This window comes from Eucalyptus grandis, chromosome 8 (assembly GCF_016545825.1).
Source record: "Eucalyptus grandis isolate ANBG69807.140 chromosome 8, ASM1654582v1, whole genome shotgun sequence".
NCBI lineage: Eukaryota > Viridiplantae > Streptophyta > Magnoliopsida > Myrtales > Myrtaceae > Eucalyptus > Eucalyptus grandis.
This window is the reverse complement of record NC_052619.1, coordinates 65436061-65450324: the sequence shown is the minus strand read 5'-3', so window position 1 is coordinate 65450324 and position 14264 is coordinate 65436061. Positions and strand designations below refer to the sequence as shown.

The 14264-nt window shown below is 38.4% G+C and overlaps 2 protein-coding genes across 2 annotated transcripts; both read left to right on the top strand.

Moving 5' to 3' along the window:
* Positions 1-875: 875 nt before the first annotated feature.
* Positions 876-2901, top strand: LOC104414719 (double-stranded RNA-binding protein 3). Its single transcript, XM_010025881.3, has 4 exons — positions 876-1049; positions 1185-1433; positions 1630-1849; positions 1955-2901. The coding sequence occupies exons 2-4, from the start codon at positions 1188-1190 to the stop codon at positions 2743-2745; spliced, it is 1257 nt and encodes a 418-aa protein (XP_010024183.2). The 5' UTR covers positions 876-1049; positions 1185-1187; the 3' UTR covers positions 2746-2901.
* A 2247-nt stretch (positions 2902-5148) lies between these two features.
* On the top strand, positions 5149-7453 carry LOC104417319 (exocyst complex component EXO70B1). Its single transcript, XM_010028618.2, has 3 exons — positions 5149-5720; positions 5871-6562; positions 6672-7453. The coding sequence occupies exons 1-3, from the start codon at positions 5149-5151 to the stop codon at positions 7451-7453; spliced, it is 2046 nt and encodes a 681-aa protein (XP_010026920.2).
* Positions 7454-14264: the final 6811 nt, after the last annotated feature.

Below are 14264 nucleotides of genomic sequence, written 5' to 3'. Positions count from 1 at the left end.
GGAGACACTTAAGATCTTAACGACTTTTTTTGGCGAGAAACGGTTCCTCCTGGAGACATTGTACAAACCTCTCAATGCGCATGTCTTGCGGGGGAAAACAAATACATTGCGAAGGTTAAGAATGATCTATGTCTTGGTCTGATAAGTCAAGTCTTTCGTGGAAGAGAGCACACCGCCCGACCCAATGTCTCAAGCCAATCCCCTGCTTTCTCGAACATTAACTCGACCTCACATGACCTCTACTACGTACTACAGACAAAATATATATTTAAAATATCTGAAAGTCAAACACATGGGAGTGTCTGTCCAGTCAATTCAATTTTTTTATTAAAAAAAAAAAGAAAAAGAAAAATCCTTGGCTGGAGTCAGGGAAGCAACAGATGAATGAATTTTGGTAAAATATCAAGTTTTGCTTGGCTGATATTGGCGGGCACTCAGTGACTTGACCCAGTATAGATGAGCCAAATGTCGCAAATTTTTACAAATCGAATATAATCCACAGATTATTGAAGTATCTGTCAAATTCCATGACCATTTACATTGGCACTTGTAATTTTATAGTTTAGGAGTTTGAAGGGGGAGTCCATCGTCTTATAATATCACGGTAACAATGACCTGAAAACAGTTTTGAGATTCTCAAATTTCTTTTTTTTTTTCCCTTTATTGTTTTTGTTCGATAGCACACATAAGTTAATTTTCAAGCATCATCTTAAGCAAATTTTCATTTTCATCAATACTTGCTTAAAACCTTGTTGCACCAGGAAAGCAAAAATGTTTTACCGTGTCATTTAAACCCAATTTCCTTGATTAAAAAGAATGCTGCTAAAAAAGAAAAAAGAAAATTGGACAAGCAAGTAAATTTAGCTCTGATAGAGTCTCGGACAGACAGAAGCAGGGCTCAGAGGTCACGCCAATTCCCGGGTTCATCTTCCTTTTTTCTCTTCAGAAAAAAGGCAAAGCCTCATCGTCCTTCTCGTTCTAGTCAACTACCTATTGTTCCTGAGAGCAAAATACCCACAGGCCAATGCAAAGAAAGAGGGAGCAATCAGGTGAAAGTACCATGTTCTCAGCACTCTTCTCTCGTTCAGATTCTTTCGTGTCTCTGATGATCTTGCTTCTATATTGTCGTTATTTTTTCTTTTATATGGTTTTGGTTCACTGTGGTTAGTTTGCTTCGTGGTCAGATCATGTATAAGAACCAACTGCAAGAACTTGCGCAGAGAAGCTGCTTCAACCTCCCTTCTTATGCCTGCATCAGAGAAGGACCAGATCATGCTCCGAGGTTCAAAGCTTGTGTGAACTTCAATGGCGAAATCTTCGAAAGCCCAAGCTACTGCAATACGCTGAGGCAGGCAGAGCATGCAGCTGCAGAAGTAGCCCTCAATGTCCTCTCCACAAGGGGTCCTTCAAGATCTCTCACTGCAAGAATCCTTGTTAGTTTCCTCAAATTGATATTTGGATGTTTTCCCATCTCCGAAGGGGATGTTTTTTTGGCATATTGTTTTGAGCTTTTTTAGCTAAAGCTTCCATTTTGAGAATATTTATGTGGCTTTTAAGCAAAACAGAGCAAACCGCATGGGGTTTTACGTTTTAGCTTCTGAATCATCTTGGTCATTGATCATTGTGAAGGACGAGACGGGGATCTACAAGAATCTGCTCCAGGAAACAGCTCACAGGGCAGGCCTGAACCTGCCTGTGTACACGACGGTGAGATCAGGCCCTGGTCATGTTCCCACGTTCACTTGCACTGTGGGGATTGCTGGGATGAGCTTCACTGGTGAATCAGCCAAAACGAAGAAACAAGCAGAGAAGAATGCAGCGATCGCAGCGTGGTCTACACTCAAAACAGGTACAGCACTAGGGTGCAAAGTTACCCTCTTTTCCCTCACTCATTTGCCATATTTGAGTCCATCAAAGACCAGACCAGATTGATCAACATCTCTTGCTTTTGCAGTGCCAGACCTGAGTTCTTTGAGGCCCAGAGATGAGGCTAAGCAAGGGATCAGGAGAAGGGATCAGAACCAACCAAGAAGAGGATCGATCAGGGGTACTGCAATGAACCACTCTGCTTCCCCCTCCACAAGCCTTCAATTGCACAGGCTCGTGGAGAAGTTGCTAATGAATTACATCCCACAAGGACAAGGTGGTGCTTCTCCTTTTTCATCGTCACCGTTGTCGTCATCTTCACAGAAGCAGAACAACTTCCTGTCTCTGCTTCCTCCACCCCCACCAAGATCAGCTTCCAAGATTCTACCTCCACCGAGAGAGAATCGATGGGACATGGAACAAGACAGTGGGAAGAGACCTATCGGGTCAAGTATTTACCCAAGTCCAAAAATTGTCGATAAACGAAGTGATCATCCGAATCTCGCAAGACCCAACTCCTCATTGCCATTCCTTCAAGGGATCAGTACTAGCAGAGACGGACATCATGGCCACAACAGAAATGTGTCCGGATCATCCCCGCGACCCGTTTACACGGGCGGATTCCGCCCGCACCAGATCGCCCCGGCGGTCCAGATCCGATCGGTCATTCCGGTCTGTGCAGCACCGCCGGTGCCATTGATGAGGACACAACTACCAAATCCAGCGGGCGATCCGTTGTGTCCACAAACGGGGCCACGGCCAGAGATTCCACCAACCAGCTCGAACCCGAAGTTGGACAAGCTCGAGCTCGAGCCAGACCCGGCTCGACTCGGTTCGGAGCTGAACAAGAAGTTACAGCTGGAAAGAAAATCTATATGATATCTAGTTTGGACCATGGTAATTGGTAGGTAATTTCATGGATGTTGATTGTCCCGTGGATTCATTTTTCTTTTTCGTTGTTCTGAAGGGATCGTTTTTGACTCCGAGAGTACTGCGGTCACTGGCTATTTACCACCCTATGAATTATCTTTTTTATTTTGGCTGTGCAAAGGTGAGAATGCTAACATATCTAAACCTTTTCAAACGCTCCTTAGATATGCCATTTTCGAACTCCAATTAACTACACCGCCGAATTTGCGAATGAAGGTCGAATGCGAGTACAAAAAAGTCCTCGGCCATGATTTTTTCCAGGATCAAGGTCTTGAAACAAGATTCTTGAAGCACTCATTTCTGCACGCATGGCTCCTGATGGATTCCAAGTATCAAGAATCAGGTCAAAAGTACAGTACTTTGAACACGCTTTATGCAAAGTAAGCTGATGCACTTGCAATTATTTACTCCAGAAGGATGAAGAAATTTAACTGTGCGATCGAAGTAGCTTCGAGAAAACATTAATGAAATGACCTCTTTAACTTTTTTGACCGCGGTGTTTAAATAGCTTGAATTATTACACCTGCACCTAGAGAGAGAGAGAGAGGGAGAGAGATGGGGGCATTAAATGAGATGCGAGGGGGTGGGTTCGAAGAGATAAGAAGGGTATGAAGAGGACGAACAGACAATTGCAGCGATTAAGGCAAGCAATTAATTTTACTCTCTCAGTCTCAGAAGTATTTAATGTTCTTGTCTTGGCCATTAAATGCCCTCCCTCCTATCCTCCTTTGGCTCGTCTCTCCTTGTTTATTCGTTCGTTTGTCCTGACCCCTCTTTTCTTCCCCTCCTTTTGATGCTATTGCCTAAGCATTATTACCCTTTTTCTTGTCTATTCATAGAGCCCATCGCGAATTCATGGCGTGTCAAGTCCCTATGATCTTGCATAGGAGAGATTCTATATAGTTTTGCTTGATTTATGTGATCTGATTGGCCTGACTTATCGGGTTTGTAATATAATGATGGCATCCTGGAAGGGTTTTTTCGCTGGAAAAGGGTGGAAAAACATCAACTTTCATCCGAGGAAATGCGAGTGTCGCGTGAAAAAGCTCCCGTTTTCGTTCGGGAGATAATTTTAACCATGACTTTTAAGTGTAGCTTGAAAATGCGCCAACTGTTTACCCAAGATACAATTGTGACGGAAATTTTAATGGTGGACAATATAGTTCCTTAAGTATGCAATATCTAAAAGTTTTGGCCAAGAGTTGTCTTTCGGGCCAAGATTCATTTTCTAATTAATTATGAATCATATTTAACAAATTGTGATTAATGAATATATGACTAACAAGAAATAATAAACAAATGCAAATTGTGTTCAGAAATTTTCATCATGATACTTCTCAATTACAGACAATAATTAAAAAAAAAATAAAGAATTAGTGAATATATACGATTGCCAAATAATGTGATTAATGTTGAGATATTGATGTTCCAATTGTGTTTGAGCAATACCTATTGTTGCACTATCATATCAATGCAAGTACATAAAAAAAATTGAATTTAGCTGAAAATTCTCGTTTCCACAACCTTTTTTTATTCTCCCAGCCAAATACACGAATGCTCGTATCTATTCCCACGGCTTACCAGACAAAATATCGAAGTCATCTTGGCATTCAATTCTCTTTTAATTTTATTATATCTCATTCTCCATTTCCATTCCATTCCGCCGTAACAAGCGCAATATAAGTTTAGTCCTTTTTTATTCCGTTTCTCATATAATGACTGTAGTTAGGTAATTAATTTTTACTTTGTTTGAATTGGATAAGAATTTCAGACAACTTTGTACTGATAAAATTAGGATTGAATATTGTAAAAATGGAGAATCAAGGGTGATTTGCCTATTTGAAAGCATAAGAATTATCAGTCCATCCATTGATGTTGGTTAAATTTACCCGAGCATTAGTAGGCGAAATACTCCATTTTTAGCACCAACTTCAGTCTTTTTTTTCCACCATGGAATGCACTTAAAAATGCTTAAAAAATCAAGCAATACTACCCGCACACATGTTAACGGTTTATCCTTGAGCATTGGCTTCCCACATCAGTCAAACTTTCCATGTTTCCAAACAAAGAACACACGACAATCTCTCCCTCTGTCTTGCATGTAACTTTCCTGTCCGTACGTTCCCAAACTCTCTCTCTCTCTCCCCTCCCATGCATGCAACGACCATTTCAACCCTCAAACAATGTAAACCAAAAACAATCGATAGAAGTCCCAAACTAACATTAGATGAATCTCTTTGAAATCTCTCTTCCACTTAATCTTCCATCTTCGCCTCTTTTTTCTCTTGACCTTCCAAGGAAATAAAGAGAGAATTCGATTTGTCGTTCGGTAGCATCACAACACAACAAACAATGGAAAGCGACCCTTCTGACAAATCCAACCCGATCACCCCCAAAAAGCATGATCTGAAAGATGATGGGGATTCTTCGCCGGCGTTGAGGTCTCCTGGAGCCAATCCACAAGAAGGTTGGGTCACCGGTCATGGAGAGAGGAACGATGAGGATGAGGGGAAGAAAGATCAAGAGAAGATCGATACAAGTGAGATTGCTGAAGAGAAGGTTGATGTTGTTGATCCTGAAGTTTGTTATAGCCTTGAGAAGGCTTTGGAAGACATTGACAAGCTTGCCACAATTCTTTCCTCCTCTAACGATGAAAATGATCCTTCGGAAATCCCTGAATTCGTCGACAGGCTCATGGATTTTGTCGAGGCCGAAGTAGCGGGATATTGCACCGACCTGGGTGAAGGGAAAGCGAAATGGTCTCAAGACCCACAGGTTAATTCTTTTTTGGAAATTGTTGGTCGCGTCTCGAAGCTGGCAACTGTAGTCGCACCCTCTAAATGCAGAGAAAAGTTTGCTTCATTGATTAATCGGATTGGGAAAATCCAACAAGAAGCTCTGTCGTTTTTGGAAGATGAATTCAGGTAAAGAAGCTTTCAACTACGTTACCCTCTTAGCTTTAGTTTTTTGTCGATTTTTAGAATAATTTAGACATGTCATAAAACATTATGATTGAATGGTGTGGCATGAATGCACGCTGATGAATCTACTGGGTAATCTTTTCCATATTCCAGGGTGTCATTAGATGAATGTCGGCCTATTGATTTAGAGAAAGAAGGAAACGTCAAATCAAAACAAGAGTCCACCGAAGAATCAGATCAATCCATTGAGGAGGGCGATTCATTTGGATACACAAATGATATCGTGTCTGGTTTGAACAAGATAGCAAAGGAGATGATCTCATGTGGTTATGAAAGCGAGTGCTGTCAAGTTTATATAGTCACAAGGAGGAATTCATTCGAAGAACTATTTAACAAGTTCGGCTTTGAGAATATTAGCATCGACGACGTGCAAAAGATGCAATGGGAAGCTCTAGAGAGAGAGATTGTCAAGTGGATCCAAACCTTCAAAGAATGTGCATCGGTGCATTTCTATCGAGAGTTGAGGCTTGCAGAGGCTGTGTTCGCTGGATATCCATCAATTGCAACTCATCTATTCTATAATCTCACTCGAAGCATGTTGATTCATATCTTGAATTTCTCTGAAGCAGTAGCAATGTCATCGAAGAGGTCAGCTGAAAAGTTGTTCAAGTTCTTGGACATGTTTGAGACTCTGCGAGATATGACATGTACCATGGATCGATATTTCAAGGACGAAGACAGTGCAAATCAATTGAGGACGGAGATTAATACTGCACGATCTCGGATTGGCGAGGCTATTGTGAGCATGTTCAGTGACTTAGAAAACTCAATCAAAACAGATGCAGGTAAGAAATTCAGACATTCAATCCCCAATTGGCATTGCTCAATAGATTCAAAAGATTGAATCAATTAGATAATAGTTAAATTGTTATTTATCGAGTCCATTTATTGCAGGTAAAAACCCTGTGCCCGGAGGTGCAGTTCACCCCTTAACAAGTTACACTATAAACTATCTGAAGTATGCAAGTGAGTACAAAGAAACTCTAGAGCAAGTTTTCAAAGAGCACTTGAAGATCGAACGAGCTGATTCCAACAACAGAACAGAATTTCAAGGCGAGAACAATCAGGACAACTCAGAGAAGGAACCATCGCCGTTCTCAATCCAGTTAACAAGAGTCATGGATTTGTTAGATTCGAATCTTGAAGCGAAATCCAAGCTCTACAAGGACGTGTCCCTGAGCTTCATATTCATGATGAATAATGGACGGTACATCTTGCAGAAAGTGAAAGGCTCGGTCGAGATCAATGAGCTGATGGGCAACAATTGGCGACGCAAGAAATCATCGGAGCTAAGGCAGTACCATAAGAATTACCAGAGGGAAACTTGGAGTAAAGTCTTGGGTTGCTTCCGAGACGAGGGGTTGAACGTGCATGGGAAGGTCTCGAAGCCGGAGTTGAAGGAGAGGTTCAAGACCTTCAACGCGATGTTCGAAGAAATTCACAAGACGCAGAGCGCATGGATTGTGAAGGACGAGCAGCTGCAATCGGAGCTTAGGGTTTCAATATCTGCGGTGGTAATTCCGGCATACCGGTCGTTCCTGGGCCGGCACTCGCACCATTTTACAGCGGGAAGGCAATCGGAGAAGTACGTGAAGTATCAACCGGAGGACTTGGAGACGTACATCGACGAGCTCTTCGATGGGACCCCAGCCACTACGGGCAGAAGAAAGCAATAGAAAAGTGAATAGAACTCGACTGTTAGTCCAGAATCCCATCTGAAAGCTACAAGGAGAAAAGAACAGAACCTCATTTGACGCCATAAAATATGCGATGGTCGAGACTTGTTTTGTACTCCATTTGAGTTGATGGCTCGAGAACTCCCCGAAATAGCTTGTGGCCGGTCATCTACAAGAACTTGGTTTTTCTTTGTCACTGTGACAGGATTTTGAGTTGCTTAGGGCTGATAAAAATGGCCCCATTTTGTCTATATGTCTTTTTTTGTCTTGGTTTCTGTTTTCATGTCATTTGTGAGATGATGTTTGTATCATATGCTCAAGAACGATGTAAAATTTATTATTTTTGTAGCTAAAGAGGTTATATGCAAGAACTGTAGCAATATTCAATCAAACGGGCATGAATCCAATATCGAATCAGGGAATTCACCTCGTGAAGGAAAATAGTTCCCTAGTAATTAACGAGGACGAATCCAATCCCATCGAAACAACATTTGATTCGAATTTCAGTGTGCAATCCATGACGATGTGCAATTTCAAGAAGCATACAACTTCAGCATTTCAACATATAATCCAATATTGGCATGCAAAAATAACATGCAATTGATGGGAAAATTAGCAAAACAATCATAAACCTATTGCAATATTTTCAATTCAATCCTAAACTGCTTTTTGGCCAATTTAGTTCTAAACATTTTGCAATTGTGTCAATTTAGTCTATCCGATCAACTTTGGTTTGCTAGCGCTGGCCATCTAGCCGACACTGACGTGATAATTTTTAATAATATTTTATTTTTTAAATTATTTATTAATTTTTCTTTCATTCTTTCTTGCGGCTGGTCACTGGAGTTTACGGCCAGCGAAGTTGACCTTGCTAGCCACTAGGCCTTGCCATCTTAGAGGCAAGCTCGCCCTCGCCATAGTGATGCTAGGTAAAGTCTCACCCAGCCATGGCGAGGGCGAGCCTCACCGTCGCGCGGCTGGGTGAGCTTGCCCTCGCCCATATCTTTTATATAAATATTGTGATAAAGACAGCACCGATAGTAAATAATTTTGATCATGGACTCAACTTATATATTGAAAATTAAAATCGAGGTTGAGCTCGTCCAATAATACCCAGCCAGATAAAGTGAAGTATATGGACTTCTTGGCCGTGGGCATTAAAAAAAGGGGCTGAGACAGGTAACATGGAAAAGGAAAGTAGGACTTGGTTGACTTGAATCAGCCGAACTCAATTAGGATTGCATGAAATATATGTCTCCATCTTGAAGACGGCTACTTCACTTTGTTATCCTTCATGCTTGGCTGGTTTGGTAAGATATTAAGCCTATATGGAGGAGTTTTGGGTGCGTTTGATGATATTTCTATTTTTGAAAATAATTTTTGTTCTAGAATAGTTTTTTTCTATTTCTACTCTTTGGACAAGTTTCCGAGCAAAAGAATATGTTTGGTAACTGTAAAATATATCTATCCCCATAATAGAAAAAGACCAAAAATGTGTTTTGTACGACCCTAAGAATTTCTATTCCAATTTTTTTCATTTAATTATAAAAATTTCAGTGTACACTTGATAAAATTGGACTTTTGTAAGGATTTATCTCATCAAGATATTCTAAGATGGTCTCAGAAAACCCAACGTAATAGTTAATAAAAAATGGATGGCCAGAAATGGTAACAGAGAGTTCCACTGGTTTATAACTCACAATATGAGGAAGTTGACTACAAATCTTTGGGTATTACAATAAATAAATGCATAGACCTTTTGAGCTTCTTTAGCTGCAAGAAGAAGAGCAAGTGGTTGCTTGGTGGAATGAGCAATAACAGAACAACTAAGAATGGAAGCGATCCCAAAGTTGATGTGCTTATTTGCACAAACTCATCAAACTTTCAAGCAAATAACATCAGAAATCCATGGAGCACAAACTTATTTGATTGCTATGAACAAAAGACATATGGTAATGCAAAAAACTTGTACGTAGCTATCTAATTTTCTATTAAAAATAATTGTAGATAACCTTAAAGAATATCTCTTATGGAATCTTAAGGGAAAAAGGCTGGAGTCGCCGATCTTTCATGACTTAGCATTGTCTCTAAAAGAAAATGACATTGAAAAATCCATACCATGTAAAAGCTTATTCAATTTTGAATCCAATTTTCACCAAAAAAATGTTCACATTTTTTTATACTAAACTAATTCTAAACTAGATAGTAAAACTACTCAAAATCTATTTTCTATTTTTTTTATATTCCAAAAAATGGTGACTTAGATTGGGTTAGGAGATTGGACCTTGAATCAATTGTGTAAAGATGAGCATTAGGTTACGTTGAGCTTATTTTTCTAAAGTAACCTTATTTCTCTTTTTGTTCTTGAAAGCAAAAAAATGAATTTTTTTACTTTTTATTTATGTTCCAAGTATATTCCCTGGCCACTTTTCTATTTTAGGGACCATAAAAGTTAGCTAATGTTACCAAGTTGATTTCTATTCTTTTTTTTTTCTTTTGTTCCTAGGAACAAAATAACCAAAAAAAAATAGATTAATAGAATGGTTACCAAACTAGCCCTTTTATATGTTGTGTTTGATGACGGCAGAGTGAATATATATATATATATATATATATATATATATATATATATATAGTGAATAGTGAACAGTGTATGTCTATCATGCTACGGTGTATAGCCTTTCCACCGCTTGTAATAGTGTTGGCATGTGATGTCGTAAGTTTAATCTCTATCTAGGTTGATCCTGTAACAGTCGTCTTTATTGGTGTTTCCACTGTGATGTGACTGTGAGGATCCGTCTGTATCGTCCTGAGATTTGGAAGATCCACATTGTGATCCTTCCGCTTCGGAGAGCATTGTTTTGAGGATGTTGCAGTATTCCTCCTTGCTCTGGACTGCAGTCAGTGCTGCACTTGCAATGGATTTTTCTTGTAGAAAAGATGTATTTGATGGGACTGTGGTTATTTGATTTTTCTGGTTATTTAGCCATGTCCTAACCACAGCTTCGGATCCTTGGTCATGAAATTTGAATCCATCCCACCATTTTGTTTTGTATTTTCGGACAAGTACCGGTACACCCGGTTTATTGGATGTATTGTGTGTGTGTATATATATATATCCATGTTCATGCACAACTTTCATATCTTTGTAGTTATCCAAAAACTCTAATTGTAATACACTTCCATAAGCCAAATACTAGCCAATGAGTTGACTGTTGCGCTTATCTCATATTGGTTGTGGGAGGAACTAATTATCAAATTTTAAGTGTGAAAAAAATCTCACCCTTTGAATTAATGATAGAGGTGAGAGAGGCCCATGATTGTTGAACACTAGTATTAAAGCTGACATGAGTAGCTAAATTGAATGGAGGAAAATAGTGGCACAATGTTTAAGTTAAATACCTTGAGTTACTCTATTTGGAAGCCTCGAATGGAAGATGACAACAACAATATCAAATTTTGCGTGGAAAACCCAATGCGGGAAAAAAATATTGAGTGCTAAAAAACTTTCACTAATTACTAAGAATAATATGATACACAAATGTTTTCTTCTAACCACATACTAGAAACTCAACATCAACAATACAACAATATTCTATCATATTGCTTAAGGAATGAAAGTTGATGATTTATGGAAGAAATTACAAGTTCTCCGTGGGAGGAGAACTTCATAATATAAAGCTTTTCTAGTTAAAAAAAAAACTTGTAAATTAGAGATATAAGGAAGAAAGCAGCATATCGGAACACATAGGTAAATTTCAAGATTTGATAAATTAATTGCAATCATGTCTATTGTTTGGTATTCTCACTAATAGTTGGGATACCTTGGTTGTCGCATTGAACAATTCTGCTTGTTACAGTGTGCTTTCAATAAGCATGATTAAAAAAAGCTTATTCAATGAAGAAATTAGGAAAAAAATGCATGAATTATGCTTCTAAATCAGAGGTTTACATGACAAGAAATTAATCAAGAAATTCTTAAGAGTAATGATAACAGAAGTAAGCCAAGAAGAAGGTTGAAATCAAGGCTGAAAAGGAGTGTGAAGTATTACAATTATGGTAAGATGAGACATTATACTAAAGAATATAGGCCACTAAGCAGAGATAAATTATATGATAGAAATGGAGATAGAAAGAAAAAAAGAAGTAAGTTATAATGACAATTGCATCCGATGGTGATATTGTTCCATATGTGACAATGCTCGTGTAAACATTATATGCCAATACTCGAGTTAGGTTATTGATTCTGCAACTTCATTTCATGTCACCCCATGGTGTGACTACTTTATGTTCTATCGCAATGGTGATTTTGTTGTGTTATAATGAAAAAAGTACACCCAAAGTACCAAAGTTTAACACGGATGAACACTTAAGTGTCAAAACTTTCAAAATGTATACTTAAATGCCATTTTTTTTCAAAAATTAGATACTTAAGTGCCAACTTCGGCGAGGTTTGCCAGAAATCCAAGGTGATGTTATTTTAATAATAAAAGTGGTCTACATGACTCAAAAGAATATCCACTTAGCAATTAATGTGTAAAATGACATCGTTTGCCCCCAAATTTATTAATTAAATATTAATTAAATTAAATTTAAAAAAAAAGATACATCATTTAGGGAGGGCCTTTATAGCCCTCGCTACCACTCTCCTATGGTTGGATAGGGTGAAAGACCGCGACCACTCACCTTAGATCTGGTCGAGAACCTATAGGCCTTCGCCTATGATTGACTAGGGTTGTCGACCACTGGTCAGGGCCTGGCAACCCTTGTTGGCCCTCACCCCACCGTCATCGGCCCTTTCCAACGATGGTGGGGTAGGGATGGCAAGGCTATGGAGGCCCTCGCTAAATGCTGCCTCCTCTATTTTTTTTTTAAATAATTTAATTAGTATTTAATTTAAAATCAAATTTAAAGGCAAAAAAATGTCATTTTAGGCTTATTTAACCATGTCAATGTCAAGTGGATTATTCTTTTCTAAAATAATTGCCGTGTCAGTAAAAAGTGTCATCGGAAAATGCCACATTAGCAGTTTGGCCGGATATTTTCACTATTGGCACTTAGGTGTTCATCTCTTCTTTGATTTGGCATCTTTTGGAAGTTTTTGCCCTTAAGTGTTCACGTGTGCCAAATTTTGGCACTTGGAGTATACAACACTTTGTTAAGATAAGAAACAATGGTGTTTCCAAGGTTATGAGAAATGTATATTTGAAAATCAACGTTGAATGTAATTTGTTTTTGAAAAATGTGAGACATTTTTTTTGGACATTTGACTTCACTTGATTCCCCTAGTGCCTTAGATGATGATGGTTATCACAATTTCTTTTATGATGACAAATGGAAATTGATTAAAAACTCCATGATAGTGGCTAAAGGCAAAAAGACCTGCACTCTTTACACTATGTAAGCTAAGTTGAATAAGGAAGAGGTAAATGCAGTGGATGACTCCTCAGTTAACCTATGGCAAGTTTGGAAGGATCATGAAGATGAACAACTTAATAGAGTCAAAATTACTAATATACTTGGAAGGATTAGAAAGAGAGACTTGTTCATCTCAGCGAGAAGGTGCTTGAAACTCTTGCTAGAAAGAATTATCTACCATTAAAAGAGAGAAATTTGAAAGAATGTACTTATTGCTTGATAAGTAAGTAACATGAATTCTCATTTCATAGTTCCTGTCCACGCACAAAATTAGATATACTTGGTTTAGTTCACACTAATGTTTGTTGCTTGGATGCTGGAATACTCATTGGTGCATTATAATTTGTGACATTTATTAATGACTACTCTAGAAAAGTATAAACTTTTGCTTTGAAATATAAAGGCCAAGTGCTTGTAGCTTTCAAAAAATTTCATGTCAACGTGAAAAGAGAAATTAGGAAGAAGTTGAAATGTGTTCAGGCTAACAATGGTGATGAATACGAAGGCCTGATTTGAACATTATCGTAGAGATTATGGTATCAAGTTTGAAAAGATTGTTCCAGAAATACCATAATAGAAGGGAGTAGTGGAGAGAATGAATTAGAGAATTAATGGTGAGATTCATGGTATACTTTCTTATGTGAGATTGTTCAAGTCCTTTTAGGGTGAAGTGATGAGAACAGTAGTGGACTTGATAACCTTTCTCCATCAAATCCTCTTAAGGGATGTTTCTACTAAGAGTTTGAAGTGGGAAAGATGTTTCATATAATTATTTAAAAGTGTTTGGTTACTAAGCATTTGTGCATATTCCAAGAGATTAAAGGTCCATGCTTGATGGCAAGTCTAAGCAATGTATCTAATTTAGTTATGGATACGAAAAGTTTGGCTACAATATATATGGGATCCAATTGCAAAGAAGGTTATTAGAAGCTAAGATGTAGTGCTCTTTGAGCATCAAACCATTGAAGACATCGATAAGCTGGGGGGTTAAAGAATGTGGCTTACACTCTTGCTAGTTTCAGCTTAAACCCTCTTGCTATATTGCATGTGAAGGAGAAGTGCATGGAAATCATAAAGATATTGAGCCCTCATTGAATGTTAATTCTTCAACTGATATAGGGAAATAATTGAGCTAGAATAATCAGTTGACCAAGAGTAGTCTATTGAGTTAGAGGAGCCAATTGAGCAATAACAACCGATTCTACCTCAAGTTAGAAAATCTGTAATAGAACAAAAAGCTTCATAGAGATATTAGTTGCATGAGTATGCCTTATTCACTTATGCTAGAGACCAAAAACTCATGAAGGTGCTATGTCAAGTAATCAAAAGAATGAGTGACATGAAGTCATGCAAGAGGAACTCAAATCTTTTCATGAGAACCACAAATTTGAAT

Excerpts from the sequence above, each read along its gene's own strand:
- LOC104414719 (XM_010025881.3), top strand. The coding sequence starts at position 1,188 with ATGTATAAGAACCAACTGCAAGAACTTGCGCAGAGAAGCTGCTTCAAC. Across the intron at positions 1,434-1,629 it reads CTCTCACTGCAAGAATCCTT|GACGAGACGGGGATCTACAA; the intron begins GTTAGTTTCCTC and ends ATCATTGTGAAG. Across the intron at positions 1,850-1,954 it reads GTGGTCTACACTCAAAACAG|TGCCAGACCTGAGTTCTTTG; the intron begins GTACAGCACTAG and ends TTGCTTTTGCAG.
- LOC104417319 (XM_010028618.2), top strand. The coding sequence starts at position 5,149 with ATGGAAAGCGACCCTTCTGACAAATCCAACCCGATCACCCCCAAAAAG. Across the intron at positions 5,721-5,870 it reads TTTTTGGAAGATGAATTCAG|GGTGTCATTAGATGAATGTC; the intron begins GTAAAGAAGCTT and ends TCCATATTCCAG. Across the intron at positions 6,563-6,671 it reads CTCAATCAAAACAGATGCAG|GTAAAAACCCTGTGCCCGGA; the intron begins GTAAGAAATTCA and ends CATTTATTGCAG.